Source organism: Gordionus sp. m RMFG-2023, chromosome 2 (genome assembly GCF_954871325.1).
Source record: "Gordionus sp. m RMFG-2023 chromosome 2, tfGorSpeb1-WG-v2, whole genome shotgun sequence".
NCBI lineage: Eukaryota > Metazoa > Nematomorpha > Gordioida > Chordodea > Parachordodidae > Gordionus > Gordionus sp. m RMFG-2023.
The window spans coordinates 17,492,115-17,513,990 of record NC_088776.1 but is presented as its reverse complement, the minus strand read 5'-3'; the positions used below and the strand labels follow the sequence as shown (position 1 = coordinate 17,513,990).

Sequence of the window (21,876 nt, the reverse complement as noted above, 5' to 3'; positions counted from 1 at the left end):
AGCAGCTCATCATTGTTTAAAAAAATTCAATGTTGTTGTTAAGGTTTATATAATAAGATAATCTTACATCACTAATCAGATCCGTATAGAATTTTTTTTTTATTAATTAATGATGGTGTCTCGCTATCTACATACTTATTCAATACGCATGATCAAAGCATGATTATGATTGTATTGATCTTTATTCATAGGTTATTTCAAAATTGAAATCGATATATATTCTATTTTTTTTGTCATTGTAATTTAATATTTTATTATTATTTTTATTAATGTTATGTTAATAATTAAGTAAATCTGGAATTAGATTCATGATTTTGATCAAACCTCGACCACTCACTATATGATTATTATAAAATTTAAAAATTAATTGCCATTCATGGTTTTTCAGTTTTTTAGATTAGTATAATGCCTAATATACTCCATTTAAAATGGAAGAAAGCTATGATTTAAATTTAGGATCCTTTCAATGGCTCTCCTGGGAACTCAGCCTGCCAAAATTTATTTTCAATATTTTCTATTTGAAAACGCATCCAAAATGTTAAAACTAGATACACCATTTGTTTTCGCTTATATTTTTTGTTTAATTAAATGAATTAAAAGAGATTCTGAAAATCTCTTAACAATTGAGAACTGTCTCTAGCCTAGCCCTAATTCCAATAGCTTGAAGGAAAACGAGAATAAATTTAGATTTAAAATTTAAATACAAAAGCATATTTTAAATTAAAACTATAATGGATACATTGTTTCCTATTATTATTCAAGCTTTAATTTAAAAACATACCAAAAAAAGTTAATATTAATTACCATTAATATGAGTTATATTAAATTCTGGATTATGCATAAACATGTTTATTCAATATATATTTCATTCACCTTTTTTTAAAATAGCCCAAAATCTTTAAATATCATAAAAGAAGAATATAAATTCAAATAATTAGATTGTAAGTACATAATTAATAATATTAATTTTTTTTTAAATTAAAATAATGCTCTTTTTTAAATAATAAGATTAAAATTATTTCTTTAATTGGGAGACTTGCCGTTTATTTAAGTACTTTCAATTTGTATTTTACAAAAATACAAATACTATATAAAATGAAAATTTTGTGCTATTATTAACACTTATATCTTCATATGATTATGATGGGTTGTGCATTGATGTAGCCAAGGGGAGAAGCGGAAAATTCTCTCCCCTTAATTATAAATTTACTAATTTTAAAAAATAAATAAAAATTGATACTTCAAAAAAATATTTTTTTTATAATTAAATAATTTAACATTTTTAGGAAATTTAAATACAACCCGATTGAACCTAAGAGCAGCCAAAGGGACATATAGGGGGACTCCTCCATAAATTAGAAATCATGGCTATTAATTATCTAAAATTTACATGATATTAAACTTATATGCTTTTTGGTTTAAGGATTTGTTTTTTTGGCCTAATATAGAATAGATGCACCCCTCCCCCCCCTTTAAAAATTCTTGACAGTAGCTCTAGTTGATTTGATCATTAAGTATTTTATTGCAGTATCTTGCACCGCCTTACTTAGATAGTACATGCATTTTAGTTGAAAGTGAGATTAATGCTAAGCTAAATTTTGCTCACATCCTATTAGCTTCGTGGAATGCATTGATGTCATTTTTGGAAAAATGCCGGATAAAAATTGAATGCATTATTAGGTTAGGATTATTTATGCTATTTTTATTTGATGATATGGAGTAATTTTGAACTGGTAAACCTCACATTAATACTTGAGGTAGAGATTCATATGTATAATTTAACAAATCTAAGAAAAACAAAAGTTAAAGATTTAGTTTTGTGATTTTAACTCAAATCCTATGAATTTAATCTTTTAATTTAAAAAAATTAAAATAGGTTGAATTTATTGAAAGAAAAAAGAAAGAAAAATAATTAGATATAAATTTATTTATAAATATATTAATCATATAATTAGAAAGGATTAATGGGCGCCCTATAAAAAAACGTTCAGTATCTCGCGAACATTTCGTAGAAATTATGATAGTAGCTGATTATGATGTTGCAAAATCTCATGGACCGGATCTTCAGAGATACATATTAACAATCATATCTATCGTAATGCATAATAAACTTTATTTTTTAATCTCTTTATAAATCAATTATACATTTTATATACAATATACAACTAACAATAGGTTGAAATGATATATAAAAATCCATCTATCGGCAATGCAATCAATATTGTGTTAGTAAAAATAGCCATATTTCAAGATTCCGAGGTTATTAAATTATCTTTAATTTTTTAAAATGCTTGCTAATGTGATTGCTTTATATTTATAAATTATATAATATGAGTTAATTTATTTTTTTGTCACAAGGAAGGAAGGAAGGAAGGAAGGTAGGAAGGAAGGAAGGAAGGAAGGAAGGAAGGAAGGAAGGAAGGAAGGAAGGAAGGAAGGAAGGAAGGAAGGAAGGAAGGAAGGAAGAAGGGAGGAGAAAGGAACGAAGGAATGGAAGAAAGATTATGTTGACATTAAATATAAAGCTTTGTTTGTCCGCGACCACTAATAAAATCATTAAAACATTTTGGTTGTAAGGATATAGTGTACATATAAATATCCCTATAATATAAATGTATAGTATGCCCCTAAAATTACTGGAAACGGTGAAACCACACTTGGAAATTTTTGTGACTGGCAATACGAACACAATACTAAATCTCAATTTGAACTCTTTCATCATGATACAGCTATATTATTGACAAGGCAGGATATATGTAGCAATGAAATTAATTGCCAAACTTTGGGTAATGCACTTTAAAACAAATATATTAAGTTTTATCTATTATTATTAATATATGTACATAGCTATGACTAGGGGATCGATATGCGATCCCACAACTAGTTGTGCTATCGCGGAAGATAATGGCTTAAGTGTAGCTTTAACGATAGCTCATGAAATTGGACACAAGTATGTTTAACCCTGATTATTCAATAAAAATTAATACTAAAAATAGTTTAGGTTTACCACATGATGGTGATCCGCCTTGCAAAGAATTCGAATCATATGACGCTGACGCTAATACCTACCATATTATGTCCAAGGTGTTATATCCTAACAACAGAATATTGTCTTGGTCAAAATGTAGTCAGCATTATATTTCCTCATTTTTAGAGTAAATCATAATTAAATAAAATATAATATCTTCCGAAAATATCTTTCAATTGTATAATAAAGGCTTTTTCTAATATTTTAGACTCAGTTATCAAGATTTATAAAAAAATATCAATCCTTGCCATACTAATTTTAAAAAATTGGCCGGTCGATGGCAAGATATTAAATTACCGAATTTATATGCTAGTTAAATTTTACGTAAATCATGACTGCTAGTCAGGTCGAGATTAACTATGTAGGGTTAAAAAAATAATTTTGAAATTGAAAAACCTCAAATTACATGCATTATTTTGTGAGGCCATAAATTAATTTTATAATATTATACTATGTCAAGGGAAAGCTCTCAGTCTAAAGTAAACGGATTTTAATGTATTTGGTATTTCTGTAAAATAAATTTTATCCTTATAAAGGGATAATTCAATAAGATCTTCATCAACGCCTATTTTATATAAAAATTTTAAAAACTCTCAACATTTATTATTTCTTACAGTTTTCAAATATTTCTTGTAACAATTGTCAATTTTGTAAAACCATTAATTGTTTATTATTTTAATCGAAATTTGTTCAATATAATAAAATTTAATAAGAAAAGGTGCAAACATCAAATTACAAGATTATAATTGAAAATGTACAAAAATATCAAAATAAAACTTAGATGGAGAGCTGGTCTGGGGCTTGAGCTTTACGATTTTCAGGATGGTAAAATAAATTTGCTAATTTTAGAGCCACATTTAAAAAAAAATATTTCGAGTTGCCTGGACGAAGAAGCTTTTCAAGATTTAAATTAGTAAATACATATTGGCTGACTATAACTCAGGAAAAACTTAATAGTTTAGCGATTGTTTCAATATAATGTGAATATTGAAGAGTCAATAGAAATTTTTTACAAATCAACTCTCCAGTTAAAAAAATTGACATCACAATATTAATTGTCGCTTCTTTAATCGCCGATTCATTAGTCACACAATTTTATAATCATTATAAGATATGATTAACTCAAATTCCGTCCATTCAAAAGAACTTCCCAATCTTTTCAGATAAGAATTCTGATGGGATATTTTTAATTTTTTGATAGGGGGGGGGCTCAATTCCTGATCTGGGATTATTCTTGTAACCTTAGTGATCTGCAAGGCCAGATCCGATCCCTCCATTGGGTTCGAATTACTTTGGTCTTAGGTGAGCCTATTTGAAAATAATTTTGTTTCGGACTATGACAAAAAAAATTTTAAATTTCGGGCTGGTCTTTCTTTGGGCTGAGTCTAATGATATTTCTCCATGCAGATTTCTGATTGACTTCCTCCAACGTTTGAGTAAAAAGGGCAGTTGTTTAATGTTCTTTATTTTAAATACACTTTTATTAGTTTGAACCTAAATTTTACAACTTATACCATGCGATTGGACAGCGTTATATTACAGATATTAAAAAACCCGGATTACGCTGACTCAGACAGGACTGTAATAATTTATTATTTTTGTATAAATGTAATATAATATTAAAAATTTTTATTTATTTTATAATTTTGCAAAATGTTTTTAATCAATTAATTATATGACATTGATGAAAACTAATTATATAATTTTTTTAATAAAAAAAATAAAATAGCAAAGGTTTTGGCCAATGTCTATTAAACAAGCCAGAAAATATGGAATACATGAGTCAAATGAAAGCCTTAAGGCCACCTGGCGAGGAATACTCTCTTCATCAACAATGCCAGTTAATATACGGCTCTTTTTCCCATTTTTGCCCTAATATTAATAAGGTTTGACAGTTTTGAAAGAGTTGTAAAATTACCAATAATATGGAATGTTTTTGAATATTTTTGCAAAAAGTTAAATATTATCAGGAATTACTAGTTTTCCAATTATAATATTATTTTTTTTAAATTGGAAGGAAAGAAGGTAAAAGGAAGGAAAAAGGAACGAAATCAAAATTATTAAATTTAATATATTATACATTTAATTTAAGCCACCTTGTCAATATCTTTACTGCCTCAATAAAAAACGTAATTGCGATTATATGTACACTCAATGGGCTGATGGGACCAGTTGTGGTTATAATAAAGTTATATTTTTTAAACTATTTAAATAATTCTTTGTTTATTTTTAAAAAAGTAATTTTAATAATAAGCAGACTTATGCGGTCCGAGCAATAATCTTTCATCTCAACAGGGCTTGAATTGAATATAAAATTATTTGAGTAATCATAAGAATTGTTAGCACTACTGATTAACCTCTTATTTATATCCTACATTTACTAATCACATTCACAGCAGAAATAAATACACTACTAATTCACTGCAAAACTAAAAGTAAAATATTCAAAAAATGACATCAATATGATTGAGACTACGAGAATAGCTGAAAGCATTATATTGGAACTTTAGGAAATTAGGGCAAATATAGATGACGAATTTCATAAATTGTATCATTGTTGAGTCAAAAACAGATCTCTATGAATTCAATATTTATCTACCTCTACTAGCAACAAGGCAAACCTATCGTTCCAATATTAATATAGGGTCAGTCAAAAAATACCATAGAATAAATCTCTTTATCTTCTTCTTGGATATTTTTATAACTAAATGAATGAAAGTTTCTTAATTAACCAGGCAGCACTTACAAATCTGCAAATATTATTACTACAGAATCCGAATCTATCTCAAATCTTGTTAGAGAAAAGTAAATATTTGGCAGATTTTTATTGTGAGGATGTTAAAGTATCCAATTGTATTACTAGCTGATTGCAAATTATAGTATTAAAGGTTAAATATGGTTGATAATGTTTCAAGAAATGTTATAGATGCTTCGCATAATTTCAAACACATTTAAAACTATTTTCCTATGTATTATTATATATTTATCTACCAATAAAAGAACATTTCCTTCTCTAACAACAATAAAAACATATCTGAAAAGTAGTGTTGTTAAATTGCTCGATTTGAGCCGATTTTTAAAAATCAAAAAATACTGTCTGAGTGAGCTTCGAGATTTTGCTAATAGATCTCCAAACTAGAGGTATGTATTGGGCGGGTTTAGTCAAAAAGCCCGCCCACTCGTCACCCGCCCTCATTTCGCTTATTTATAAATTTTGTTTCCCGCTCATTCGCCTAATGCTTAAGAATTATTTTAATGGCTGGCTTGGCTTTTTATTTATTTATTTTAATGTATTCTTAATTAAACATTTTATTTTTAATAAATTGAAGCCTGTTCTGCTCATTTCGCTTGAAAAATATTTAAAATTCAACTGCCCAAGCCTGTCCATTACTTTAAGTTACCTCCCGTCAACCGCCCAATGTTGAAAATTAGGCGGGCGGGCTAAAACCCGCCCATTGCAGACTTCTAGTCCAAACCATTGTGCCATCTATGAGCAAAATATTTAGCTTTGCGTAATATTTTTCTGGATAATATATTGGTTAGATAGCCACTTAAAAATCAGCTCAAATTGAGCCGTTTGACAACATTACACATTAAAGTACTACCTCTTAAAATATATTGGATGGGTGTTAGTCCTTCTTAATATATGTAGGGAGTTAATACCAAGCACGGATGAAATCATTGAAAAATTAGCTCAATTCCAAGAATATTGAATTTTTCATTATAAATTTATAATATAATATGCTTCTTAATTATTTTTTTTACTATTTTTAGTACTGTTGTTAAACGACTCGATTTGAGCTGAATTTTATAAATGGTTAACTCAAGATTTTAGCCACAAAAATATTGCCTAAGCCTTGAGATTTCGCTAATAATTGTCCAAATCTTTGTGCCATTTATGAGCAAAATATTCAGGCTTACATTATGTTTTTATAGATAAAATACTGAGTTCGCCGTTTTAAAATCGGCTTAAGGCAATTCAACAAAACTAGTTACTAGTTTAATAAATTTATGAAACTAAAGTTATTCTTAAAATAATTTTATAAATAAATTTAATTATTCACCCCCCTCCCCCCACCCTCCACAGCGAATTCCTGCGTACGCGCCTGGCACTATTAATTCTAAAAATTTATATATAATAATTTTGTTTCTTTGATGAATCTAGTGGTGCCAAAATGGAAATTGCATAGATAAAATTCACCGTTCTAATATACCAATAGATGGCGGCTGGGGCGAATGGTCCGAATTTACGCCTTGTTCTCGAAGCTGTGGAGGAGGTGTTATGACGTCAAGTAGAACTTGCACTGATCCTATGTAAATTTATATTTATATTATTATTTTATTACTATAAAATTTTTTTATCTCTATTTGATTTTTAATGAGATAGCTAGTAGTTGGTAGTAGTTGATCTTGATAATATAAGAACTTGGAAAGCGGTAGTTGATTGAGAATGTATATTTTATTGTTAACTATTTATCTAATCATAATTCTTTTATATAAATTTACAATTAATGTTTTTTTAAGACAAAGATTTTATTTGTTTGAATATCATTTTTTAATCAAAATAAGTATCGTCTATAATATAATATTTTTTAGGTAATCTTCTAAAATAATGTATGTGTATATATATTATATATATCAAAATTAAACATCATTTAATATAACTAAATGTCCAATTTACATAAATTATTGCCTTAAACAGTAATCATTTAAATGGGCATGTATATTAAATCTTTAGACAATAATAAACAAAGTAATATTTATAATATAACATTAGTTTTTATAAACATTAAACTTTTTTGAAATAAAACATTATTAGATATTACATGTTACTAACATGTAACAATTTTAATTTGCATTCAATCTTTCTTAATAAAAAAAATTCCTCACTCAATTTATATTATAATATCATTTAATATTATGATGTTGTCTCTAGTGAAGAGCATCCTTCAGTTTTAACACTTGTGCCTTCCTGGGAGGCATGTCTAAATTTAATAAGAGTGCGCTCAAAAAAATTTAATTTGGGCACCTCAAACAATAAAATGACTTTACAGCAGCCCTAAGTGATAATTGCTATTACTAAATCTTGGTCACCAAAGATTCTAACTCAGTCAGCTTTTTTTGTGATAATGGATTTTTTCTCCAAAGTATACACTAGTGTTGTTAAATGACTCGATTTTTAAAAACGGCTAACCCAAATATTTTAGCCAAAAAATGTTATGCAAGCCTAGAGATTTCGTTAATATATGTTTAAACCTCTGCCATCAATGTAAAAAATCTCTAGGCTTTCGTAATATTTTTGGCTAAAATATTGGGTTGGCCGTTTTTAAAATTCGAGCCGTTAAAACTAGTTATACGCCCTAGACTCAACTAAAAAGATATGTTAAGTTTGACACTGCATATTTTTATAAACTTCAAATTTTATAATAAAAAATAAATAAATAACCCATATATGGTGTCGCTACGGAGAGATAAAGGCGTTCTCAGAACGCATAAATTAAATTTTAGCACACTAAATGGTAAGAGCGAGCGACGCCATTATTATTTATTATAATTTAAATAATCTAAATTAGTGATCTGCATCGGGTCTAATTTTTCAAGCCCGGCCAGGTCCGAAATTTTTTTTATAAAAGTTTTGCCGGCCCCTAACCCTAATTTTTTTAAAAAAGTTTTGCCGGCCCAGCCCAAATTTATTTAAAATAGAAATTAATTTTAATAATTAATTTCTATAATAAAAGACATATGTTATATGTCGTTTAATTTCAATAAATAAAATCAAATATTTTTATTTTACATAAAAAATTCAATATAAAAATTGATAAATTTAAATAAATTTAATAAAATTTCCAAAGTTCGACCCGGCCCGAATTTTTTTAAAAAGTATTAGCCCAGCCCGAACCCGATTATTTTAAATAAAATTAGGCCCGACCGGACTCGGGCCGGGCCTAACTTTGTAGATCTCTAATCTAAATATTTATCAACTCAACAAATACTATTATAAATATTATTACTATTTTGTTTAAAGACCCGCGAATAACGGCAGATATTGTTTAGGTCGTAGGAGCAGAGCCAAATCTTGCAATACTCAAGTAATTATTACTTTTTATTTTTTAAAAAAACCTAATGCTTAATCCTAAATGAAAATTCGCTAATAGGAATGCTTGCATAAGAATGACTTTAGAAATGAACAATGCGCTAAATTTAATGGCAATAATATGGGAATTTTAGGAATACCATCGGATGTTAAGTGGATAGCTTCTTATGAAAGTAATTATATTCATTCAAAAACATTTTAAAATATTTATTTTAATATAGTGCAATTTCAGGAAAAATGTAAGCTATATTGTCGGGCTGAAAAATCATCAGGACATAAACTAGCCAACAAGGTAATTGATGGAACTCCTTGCGATTTGGAATCTACTCAAATATGTATTCAAGGAATTTGCAGAGTAAATTATGGCATTTCTTATTGATTATCATCCATATAAAACCGATACTCGTCATCGGGATATCTCCAATTTTTTTATTTAAAAACATTAAAATTATCTGGCGGTTTTTTGGAGGGGGGCTAGAGCTCTTCATCATATCTATTTTTTCAAGTCAGACCCGATTCTAGAATATACGAAAAATTTTCAATTTTTTTTCAAAAAAATTATGATATGTCCGAGAGAACTGTCCGAGTCCGACTGGGCCTAGAACTCAGATCTGTCCTTGCCTCACTCTAACTTTGCCAAGTTCCAAAAGTAGAGTTAAAACCCTATAATAATATAAAATTATTATGATTTAAAGCAGATATCAAGAGCCCCCTGAAAATTTTGAAAATTTTTTATACCTAATAAAAGATCATATTGTAAATTTAAATTTTTTTTTAGCCCCATGAGATTGTTAAATCTAGTGACGCCCCTCACAATCATCTTAAGATAATTTAACAATATTTGTTGCAATATTAGCACAATCATTTTATAATTAATTCACTCATTTTTTATTGTGTTTATTTTTTTATAAGAAAATAAATTTAATATTTGCCAAATTTCCTTAAAATAATATGTCTATTACACAATATACTAATATTCGTATATTAATAATAAAAAGTCAGTAGGTTGCGACCAAGTTCTAGGATCGCGAGCTGAATTCGACAAATGCGGTGTTTGCGGGGGAGATAATTCGACGTGCCATACTGTTGTCGGATCTTACAATCTGATTAAGTACGGCTATAATAACGTTGGAAGAATACCGGTTGGCGCCATGAATATTGATATTAGACAATACGGGATGCATGGCATAGAAGCTGATGATAACTATTTAGGTTTCTTTAATGAATCATTAATTTCATTTAAATAGTTTTTTTTAATATGTATGGACCATTGTCTTAAATAAAACATGTTATAAAATACTATTACTATATAACCTTTTAAAACAAATATATTTTATTTAATATGAGTCTGATCCTTTCCTGCTTTATGATTATCAGTAACTTACGCAACATTTATAATATGCCCTTGAACCGTAATTTTTTAAAAACGTTGTCCCTTATTTTTGTTAAAATAAAAGGATATAAAACTTAAGGTAACTAATATATGTTTCAATTTTCTAGCGTTAAGGAGTGACAAGGGTGAATATCTAATTAATGGTGGAAATAGCATAACTATGACAAGATTAGATATCAAATACGGTCCATCTCTCTTGCAATACACTGGTTCAAATACTGCCGTAGAACGTATTAACAGCACTGGAATGATAAAATCGGATCTTATCATTCAAGTATACCATAATCTTATTTTCTTAATTTTTTTACAAAATATTTGTGAAAATAATTTAGGTCTTAACAGTTGGACACTTGTATCCACCTGACATCAGATATTCTTACGATATTTCAACTAATTTCAGAGAAAAAGTTCAAGTTTTTACCTGGAATATATATGGGCCTTGGAATAAATGTAGTTGTAAAGGTAATCCATTGATATATGTTATATATTTATCAGAGATGTTCCGATACGGATTCGATATTTTTAATTTTAACCCTTTACAATCTCAGGGGGCTAAAAAAAAATTTTTTTAAAATGACTCCTTTTTTAACTAACAATTTCAAAATTACCTTTTTTTTAACTAACAATTTTAATTTTTTATAAAGGGATTTTTAAAAAAATTACCCTTCTAACGCTATTGATTTTAACCGATAAAATGACCGATATTCAAAATAATTAATTCTTTAAAAAAAAATTAATCATCCTTTTAACCATAATTTCTAAGGAAAAAATTGATCTACAAATTCCTAAATAGATTAGAACTTTATTTTACTTTTGAATAATATCCATATCATTAGGGCTTAAATTAAACATCAAAAAAAATATTTGTGGAAAGACTGGGAAAAATCTTATATTTTTTTTAAATTTAAAAAATGACAAGATTTTGAATTACATTTCTTATATGGTATCTCTTTTTTATCAGTTACAAAAATAGTAATGATAGATTTATTGTATATTAATGTATGTATTATTTATTTGAAGGAAAACGATCTAGAAAAGTTTTATGTATTAATACTCAAACTTTTGATGTTGAACCAAGCGCCAAATGTGATCATCTTTCTAAACCTTTGCAAATTGAAGAAAAATGTGATATTGAATGTAATTTTAGGTTTTAAAATAAATTGATATATATGTATAATTAATTAAATATAATTCTCATTCCAAAATCAAAATAGTTGGAAAGTATTAGACAGAACTCCATGCTCTGTAACTTGTGGTCATGGATTTCAAAAAAACATTGTGGTATGCTTAAAGATTGATGAAAATGGGACTGGAAACGAATCTATCTATAATGTATCATCTATCGTATCCGATTCAGAATGTAGATTTAACTCGCACAAACCCGCATTTGTTCAGCCCTGTTTTCTCAAGCCTTGCTCATGGATAACTCATTGGAGTTATACTCCCTGGTCTAGTGTAAGTAATACTTTAAAAAATTATTTTGGTAAACATTATTATGGAATGGAATAACGTGACCTTTAAAAACTGCAAGATCATGGATATACTAATTATGATGCAAAATTGATTTATTATAGTGTTCTGCTAGTTGCGGGGGAGGAATTAGGACTAGGCAAGCTACATGTATAGATTCTTCTAATCGCACAGTAGGTCCTCATTATTGTAACAGTACTCTCACTGTATTATCTCAAATATGTCGTACTTCACCTTGTCCTACTTGGCATTTCTCACAATTAACAACGGTATTTTATGATGATTTTATTTAATTTTTTTCCCTGTGATATAAGATCATATTTTTTTATCGACATTGTTTTGCAAAATTTTAAGTGTTCAAAACCTTGTGGTAAGGGAGTACAGTCAAGAAGCGTATGGTGTCAACAAGACGATCAAAGAATTGATTCCTTATTTTGCCCGCAGGATTCAAAACCGAATGAAAATGAGATTTGTGAGAGCAGTAAAATTTGTATGTGGAATAGTGATCCTTGGACTGAAGTATATTATCTTTAAAAAAAATAGTAACATCATTGCTGGATATTGTTGTATTGCTTAAGCTGGGGCATTGCTCTCTCCTTTCACTCTTGCATGCTCAAATAGATGTTTTACTCATAAAATATTTAAAACTTACTCATCATTAGGCCTGCTGAGCACGCATTTATTTCCATATCTGGTCAATTCAGAGAAACTTTTATCGCCAATGTCTCTTATCGTGAAGGAATTTTATAGCGAAGGTAATATCGCGAAACATTTATAGCAAAACAATATAGCGAAGCCATTATCATGAATCTATTTCCGCGAAACCTTAACAACGAATACATTTTAGCGAAACTCTTAACGCGAACTCGTTATAGCGGAACTTTTATCGCGAACCCTTTACAGCGAATTTTTTAATGTTTGCGCGAAGTCTTTATCGCGAGCTTATTACTGTGAAACAATGAACAACATATTGAATATTAATTTAATCACAAATGTTCCTTAAATCATAAACGCGAAATGTTTTATGGATCTTTTGTTACCAATTGCTTAAGTAAGCATGTAACCTTTATCTGATATTATAAAAAATTAATTAACCAATATCTTTCTGGGTTCTTCTTACACTTGGTTTTAAGTATGGAAGGGATATTTGGTTCAGGTTTTTACCCCAAAAAATTTACCACCGCCCCTCCCCTCCCTTCAACATAAATTATTTTTAAAATGTGATTATGCCATTAAAAGTAAATTTGAACAAATATTTTGAAATACTTTGAAATTTTTTCTATCAAGATGAAAAATAGTAAAAGCTAGAATTTTTGATGATTTTCTCAGATTATTTTTATAAATCATAGAAGATTTTGATAAGTATTTTTTTTTTAAATTTTGAATTATTTTATTCAATTTTCTGATATTAAAACTCAGACTAATGTAATTTTAAAACTCAAAAAATCATGTTATAGAATTAATAAATAGTAAATATTTCTGAGCAATATTTTCTAAGAAATTAAATTCTGAGAAAATTAAAAATTTTTTAATTAGCAAAATCATCTTTTGGGAATTCAGTAAAAATTACTTTTAAGTAGTTTTAGTTCTGAGTAAGGGAAAAAAATAATATATGCTGGTATGAAAAGTTTGACAAATTTCGTGCTTAAGGCTGCGTCTCAATATTAGATTCAGATTCCTATTAAATTTTAGACTTATATTTTATAGATAAAAAAAAACTATTAAAGATCATAAAATCATAAGATTCAAAATATTTTGAATTAGAGAAATCCCTTAGATGTAATTTATTTTTGAATCACCATTCAAAATTCAATGAAGGCAGTCTAGCTTATAACGCTTGGTTAGTGACTGGCAAAACTGATTGATGAATTTTTACATATTAAGGACTTCAATAAATATTGGCCCAACCCAGGTATCAATTTTGCTAATAAGGATCTAGGTTTAGCTAATGAACTTAATGATTAATATATTAATAACGCCTGAGTTCCTTTTGCGCGTTTTATAAAATAAGACTTCGAGCAAGAATATTTTATTCCAATATATTTATTAAGGCTAAAAGAAAATTAAAGACTCTATAATTGAATCAATCTTGTACCTATCTTTAAAAAATATTATTCAATTAATATGATCATAAAAATAAATGTTTCAAATAGTAATTATTAGCAATTCGTGTTGTCAATCGACTAAATTTAGTCGGCTAAAAGACGACTAACTAATAGTCATAGTGGAAAAAATCGACTAAATTCGAACGACTAAATTAGTCTATTAGTCGACCAAGTTGATTCATTTAGTCGTCTTAATCAAATTATTGATTCTAACTTGCATCACCGAAGTCGGGGAAAAATATAAATTGTAAACATGTTAAATTGGGATTTCAGTGAAGATGAACCATAAAAAAGTGACAATTGTCATATAATCTTTATTTTTTAATTTTTTTTGAACCAAATGGCTAAAAAAAGAATTTTAATCATGTTAAATCAAAATTTTAGGGAAGATTAACCACATAAGTGACAATTGTCATAATCATTATCTTTAAACCTTTTTGAGGCAAATGGGCAAAAATATATATTATAAACATGTTAATAAGATTTCAATGAAGATTTACCATAGAAAAGTGACAATTAAATAATTATTTATTATTTTTGAATTTTTTTTTGAAGCAAATGGGTAAAAATATAAAGTGTAAACTTGTTAAAAATGAAGGTAACCATAGTAAGGTGACAATTATCAGAATCGTTATTTTTAAGCTTTATAATAAATATGCGATCGCACAAATCTTAAAATTTAATATTTTTCCAAGTTATAACAATCTTAATGAAAATGGATAAGATCATTACTCTGTCAATCACAGCAGAAACTTTATAGACCCAAATGATATATCGACCCATACGTATTGAGCGTTTATGGGGGGATCTTAAGGCGAACATCCCCAGCTCATTTATATATATGTAAATATACTTATTTTCGTAATATTAAAAATATGTCAAATGTATATTAATTAAATTTTTAAATGATATAAATTTATATAGAACTATTTATGTTTTTCCTTAAAATTATATATATCTATATTATCAGTTTATATATTATGTTTATTCAAATAAATTGCTTAATTATCTAGTATTTGATTTAATAGTCCTAACTTAGTAGCATCCAATATAGCACATTTCTTTTTAAAATTTTTAAATAATATATATTTTTAATGTCAAATTAAAGAATTGTGAAAATATTCACTAAAATAATTATAGTCCTAATTTAATAGCATTTAATATAGCACACACCTTTACCATTTATATTTAAAATTAAAGAATTGTGAAAATTTTTATAAGAAAAAAATATGAAATTCTTAAAACTTTTGAGTAATGTAATATTGAATTATTATTGCTTCAAAAAATTTCCATCCATATCCACTCGATCGCAATCGCATATTTATTATTTTTAAATAAAGAAAATTTAAAAAAAAAAGTAATATTAAAAATTTCCCCGAGTTTCATTGAGTTACCGTATTTTGATAAGGAATATATTTACCAAATTTCAAGATTATTGATTTGATATTTTTTAAAATATTTGCAATTTGTTGAGCTTGGGTAATGGGGTAATTCCGGACGAAAAATAAAAAAATATGTTTGAGTCAATAATTATTTAGCATAATAAAATTATTGCTTAATGATGGGAGATTCCACTCATATAATGATTTATGTCAACAGTAATTTTTTCCTAATTTTTGGTACTTTGAATCAAAAAGTTCAAAATAGCGCCGATTTCTCTTATTTTTTTTAACAAGTATTATATACCGTATATTATATCATTAGGTAAAGATCATACTTTACTTATAACATAATTATGATTTTTTTTTGTTGCAATTGACAAATAACCGAATTTGAAAATTTTCAGTGGTATTTTAAATTATATAAACAAAATATCCAAATCAAAATGAGATAGGTCATAAATAGCTAAAAATTGGGAATTTTTTTATACATTCCCTAAAATAGTATTGATAATGATATATTGTACTCTAAAGTGGTAGTTTTTAATAATATTTATATAACATCTGCATTATATATAAAGTTTAAAAAAATAGCGTTATCTTCACTGAAATTTTAATTTCACATGTTTATAATTTATATTTTTACCTATTTGCTTCAAAATATTTGAAAAATAATGAATATGACAATTGTCACTTTTCTATGGATCATCCTCCCTAAAATCTCAATTTAACATGTTTACACATTATTTTTTTTTACCCATTTGTTAAAAATAAATTAAAAGGTTAAAAACAATGATTATGACATTTGTCTTTGTCACTTTTCTTTTGGTACATCCTAATTTAAATAGCATGTTTACATTTAATATTTTTACCCATTTACTTAAATATTCAAAAATTTAAAATTAACAATAATGACAATTGTCACTTTTCTATTATGGTACATCTTCATTTAGATTTTAATTTAACATGTTTACAATTAATATTTTTACACATTTGCTTCAGAAAAATTCAAACAAGTTTCAAAATAACGATTTAATTGACACTTTTTATGATATATCTTCATTTAAATTTTAATTGCTGTTTGCAATTTATATTTTTGCCCATTTGCTTCAAATAATTCTAAAATTAAAAAATAAGGATTATGACAATTGTCACTTTTCTATGGTTCATCTTCCTTAAAATCTCAATTTAAAATGTTTAGAATTTTTTTTACCCATTTGCTTCAAAAAAAGTTTAAAAATACGATTATGACAATTGTCACTTTTCTATGGTATATCTTCGCTGAAATCCTATTGACATGTTTATTATATATATATTCTTACTCATTTGCGTCAGAAAAACAAAATAAGGATTATATGACAATTGTCACTTTTCTATGGTTCATCTTCACTGAAATCCTAATTTACCATGTTTACAATTTAATTTTTATCCCGGCTATACAGTGATGCAAGTTCGACTCTAAAATTCAATTTAGTTCACTATGGGTAAACTAAGCCGACTAAATGTTCGACTAAGCCGACTAAATAGATCAACTTGAGTCGCTAAAGTTTTTAGTCGATTTCCAAGAACTCGACTCGAAATAGTTTTTTCTATATTGTCTTTACGATTTGGGGTTCGCGATAATGATTTCGTTATAAAATTTTCGCGATAATTATATTTGCTGTAAATGTTTCGCGATAAGGGTTTCTTTATAAAAAATTCGCGATATTGTTTTTCTGGAAATGTTTGTATTGTGTATTCGCTATAAAAGTTTCGCTAAAATTCATTCGCGATAAAAGTTTCGCTGAATTGTCATGGAAATTTTATTTCACTAAGGTTTTTATAATTTTTACATAATCCAAATAAGAGTATAAAATTTGAAGCCCAAGAAAATTGGCCCATCTAGTATATTTTATAAAACAGACATCTGCAGGCTTGGTCTGGATTAGCTCATTTAAGCCCCTGGCTGCTAGATTCAAGTTTTCATACTAGTTTTAAAATTGAGAAAATAAACGAATAAAATAAACTCGGATATGCGAGAAGGGGGTGATTTAGAAATTGCAGGTCTTTGATTTAAAGTTATTTAGTATTAGGGCAATTTTAATTTTAACATGGTGTAATATTAAGTTAATAAAGTCCTTAAATATTAAAATAGTGCATTCCTGTGGCTAAGTGCGGTAATGGTTACAAAACTAGATCAGTTCATTGTCTTTTAGTCGACTCGAAGATTTCCTTAGTATCGCTTTCCTCCACACCGGTTAATGATAATTATTGCTTGGAGCAATTCGCCCAGAAACCTGCGACATCTCAAAACTGTTATTCAGAGTGTATATCATCTATTTATCACGACGATATTTCTAACGATATTCAACAAAGTGGTACTAGTTCCTTGATTCCGAAAACCCCAACTTTTTATCATCAAGAAACCAAATATGATAACAGAAGAAAAGACGGAATTTCGTACTTACCCTTACCTTTTGATAAGAACAATCAAATTTCCCCCAACGAGAATAATATTATATGGAAAATAGGCTCTTGGACTATGGTATAAAATCTTTTAAATAAAAAAGGAAACTAACTTTTACATATATATGGTAATTATGGTGTTATCTGGCTAAGGAATTGACTACATAAATGGGTAAGGGCAGGCTCATAGTCTTGAAGTTTTAGTGGGGGTGGGAGGGGGCAATATTTTTGGGGGCTAATATTTTTTAGGTTATTTTTAAGCCATTAGAAACAAATTTGGAGGCCTAGTTTAAGGATCTAAAAAGATTTTTTAAAAATTGGGTGGGGTGAGGGATTGTCTACGGGGTTGGATGTGAGGCATTTAGAAGACCTTTTTTGTGTTGTATTAAAATGCTTTCAATCATTATTGGACATTTTTAGAGATATAAAGCTCAGAACCAGGATTTCAAAATTAGGGGAAAATTTATTTTCACATGTCAATAAAATAAGAAAAATTCTGCTTTTTTAAATTTATTCTTTATAAATAGAATATAGGCAATTAAAATTTTAAGAAACTTTTCTGATATCTGAAGGATTACTTTTATTATTTTGAAAAAAGAGGTGAGAAAATAATCTTTATCAGATATAAAAATATTACAGTCTAATATAATAATCTGGCCTAAGGTTCGCCAATAAAATTGATGGGGGCTAAACACTCCATTTACCCTCTCCTTAGGTGAATTCTCTATACACTTAAAACATACACTTTTATTATAATATGCTAATTCTCTTAGTTCAATTGTGAGCATGCAGAAACATCATTAACTATGACCAGGGCTTGGGAGGCAGGCTCTTGGTATTATGAATAATAATGTTAATAGCTGCCTCTTAAGAATGTGTGAGTCACACAACTAAACTGGCGGAAAAGAAAACCTTCTTAATCAACTAAATATTTAACAGAATTTATACCTTAATAAATTTTATACATTTTCTAAAATTTCCCAGGAATTTTATCACTCCTAATTTTAAGTGATTTATATTATACAATTTATAATTATATACTTTTAGTGTTCACAGAGTTGTGGCTTGGGTCTTAGAGAACGAGTCATAACATGCATTTATAAAAATGGCACAAAAATATATGACGAAAAAGTATGTGAACTATATACCCCTAAACCCGCCATCGTAGAACAGTGTAAAGTTGCATTCTGCGGGTTATGGAGAGTCGGGAGCTGGCAAAAAGTTAATACAATTTATTTTAAAATATTCAGAAACTTATATTACGCAAATAATAACCAAGAATTTATTTATAAAATAAAATTGGAATTTAACACTTCCTAAGAAAGAAATTTTAATATAATTTCTTTATGATTTTTTTTACAATGATCACTACGTCATTGTTATCGCAAAAATATATTTGTCCACCACTATTATAAATTTAGTTTCTCCTCTGATTTATACTATATATAATTCAAATTATTATAAATAAATTAATAAGAAGTCATTTCAAAAACTATTTCGCAATTACACATAAAATATTATTTTATTTTAGTGTTCAAATTCTTGTGGCAAAGGCACTAAAAATAGGTACGTAGCCTGCGTTCTTTTCGACACCGGACATATTAAAGACGAAATTGAATGTGATCCCGCTACCAAACCCATTGTCACTAGCGAATGCTCTATAAGACCTTGTATAAATGAACAGATTGATAATAATAAATCTGATCAAAACATTGATGTATCTAACCGATTACAAATAGTTAAACAAATCAAACCTTCGCCATCACCAGGCATAGAAAAGGATAATAAGGATCTCCCCTATCCCAGAAATTCTCATCAGAATCACCAGTTTTATAATGTCAAACATTTTTCCTCTAATAAAACTCACCCTAGCGACTTAAATACTCTCCCTGGTTTAAAGTTGATTTATAAACCTATCACTAATAGCATTTGGAGGATGGGCACATGGAGTCAGGTTTAGATGCTATATTATATTTTTTATTAAAATTATTTTATAATAGTGTTCTGTGAAATGCGGAAATGGCTGGAAAAGGAGATTAGTTTTATGCCAAAATTCTCAAGGAGCTGCAGCGAGCGACTGCGACGAACAATTAAAACCTATCAATTTCGATAAATGCTTTGAAAAGCCTTGCTATATATGGAAAACGTCCGATTGGAGCCGGGTTAATAAATAAAACATTATTACAATATATTTAAAAGATAAATATTTTTTAGATTAATAATATGCCTTTTTAAATCTCTTATAAATTTATTATACAATAAAAGTGTAACAAATTACCCTGCCAGGGAATTAAGACTCGCACCATAACTTGTACAAGAGATATTGACAATATTGGGGTACACGAATCCTTCTGCGCCGAAAGTACTAAACCAGTCAGTTCTGAAGAATGTTTATCTGCCGATTGCCAACAAATGGCCGCTCTAACACTGCCTATCAATTCCAAACTTGATTATATGATAGATATTAATAATAATTTACAAAAACGCAATCGGCCAATTAAATACGAAACACCGAGCAAGCCTCAATTATATATTGGCCCTTGGAGCTCGGTAAACAAAAAATAAGCTTTAACAAAAATTTCATTAATTATGCATTTTTGTGCAATATCTCACAAATTCTGATATGGATGATATATTTTTTTACAACTTATTCTTTTTCTTAAAGTCATTTTTGTTAAATATTACTAATGGACAAACATCTCAGGTGATTTTTCTATAATCTTATAATTTTTATAAATTTTTGTACTCATGTGGTTATTGTTCTCAAACAAATTAAATTTTTAATGCTATTTTTTAGCAAAAATATTGTATAATATAAATAAATAGTTTATAAAAAACTTCATTTTTAATATTTTTATTTATATATTTATACACATAACTTCAGAGATATTGGATAATTTTTTGGGTTAATCCACTATATATTGAAAATCAACTGGTTTTTATTTTATTTAATTGTTTCTACCGATATCACATTTTATCAATCTGTCGCCTGATTATTAGAATATAAAAATTAACAATTATTTTATCAAAGATATACAGTGTTGTGATGATTTAATGAAACATATTAACGATTAAATTAAAATCCATTTATATAAAATTATAATCTTTGCAAAAATAATTAAAATATAGACAAAGCATTATTGAAATTTCTTTTATTATTCCTTTTGTTATTTTAATTATTTTTGCAAAGATTATAATTTTATATGGATGGGTTTTAATTTAATCGTCAATATGTTTCATTAAATCATCACTAATAATATTTGCGATAACTCTTACAGTTAGCACCATATTGCTATTTTAACAAAACTTTTCACTTTATTTAATATTTTAAGTTTTTATTAATCCTAGGTGCTCAAAGTCTCCTGGCTTGTTCTATCTATTAATACTAGCTTTACAATCTTGATAATAATGTATTTTCAAATTATAAGAGTTTTAAACTTTGCTATTTAAGTTAAATTGCATATTAGTGTTTTTTTAAATTTAATACAAATTATAATCTTGTTTTGCAACAATTTTCTATATTTGCCATCATTTAATAGTTAATTTTTTCGGAATGTTTTTTTTTGTATAGATATGTAAAGCACTTTACTAAAATCTATATTAGGACAAAATTTAAATATTTTAATACCTTAAATTTAAATATTAGATTTTTTAGTATAAAATTATGAGTTGAATAAAAGAAATAATTCTTGTTGATGGTCTTTGGATAAGTTTCAAACTTTCGACTTTTTTAATTTAGTTCGACTTACCCTTGATCCGATATGCCCTGGTCTCCTCATATTCATGCAAAGAACTAAAATCGATTAAAAACTTTGACCATGTGATATTTATAACTTAATTAAATATAAAAGAAAATGATAATAGCTACTTTGAATTAGAAGAAAACTATAGGTCAAAGAAAGCGAAAATGAAATATTATTTCTCAAAATTATATATTTATTACTATCTATTTATATCAGAGA

General features: G+C 27.5%; 1 protein-coding gene across 1 annotated transcript in view; it reads left to right on the top strand.

The window, feature by feature from the left end:
- LOC135924135 (A disintegrin and metalloproteinase with thrombospondin motifs 9-like) overlaps window positions 1-21,876 on the top strand; it is a 48,418-nt gene that overhangs the window by 11,069 nt on the left and 15,473 nt on the right. Inside the window, 22 exon segments of the mRNA XM_065459182.1 lie at window positions 1,956-2,095; window positions 2,176-2,259; window positions 2,621-2,786; window positions 2,848-2,950; window positions 2,997-3,155; window positions 4,758-4,914; window positions 5,121-5,216; window positions 7,194-7,342; window positions 9,054-9,117; window positions 9,184-9,477; window positions 10,121-10,334; window positions 10,623-10,789; window positions 10,848-10,977; window positions 11,536-11,662; window positions 11,730-11,970; window positions 12,090-12,254; window positions 12,340-12,504; window positions 17,604-17,993; window positions 18,962-19,135; window positions 19,446-19,868; window positions 19,915-20,076; window positions 20,180-20,464. Of these exon segments, the coding sequence (XP_065315254.1) occupies window positions 1,956-2,095; window positions 2,176-2,259; window positions 2,621-2,786; window positions 2,848-2,950; window positions 2,997-3,155; window positions 4,758-4,914; window positions 5,121-5,216; window positions 7,194-7,342; window positions 9,054-9,117; window positions 9,184-9,477; window positions 10,121-10,334; window positions 10,623-10,789; window positions 10,848-10,977; window positions 11,536-11,662; window positions 11,730-11,970; window positions 12,090-12,254; window positions 12,340-12,504; window positions 17,604-17,993; window positions 18,962-19,135; window positions 19,446-19,868; window positions 19,915-20,076; window positions 20,180-20,464 (4,055 nt within the window).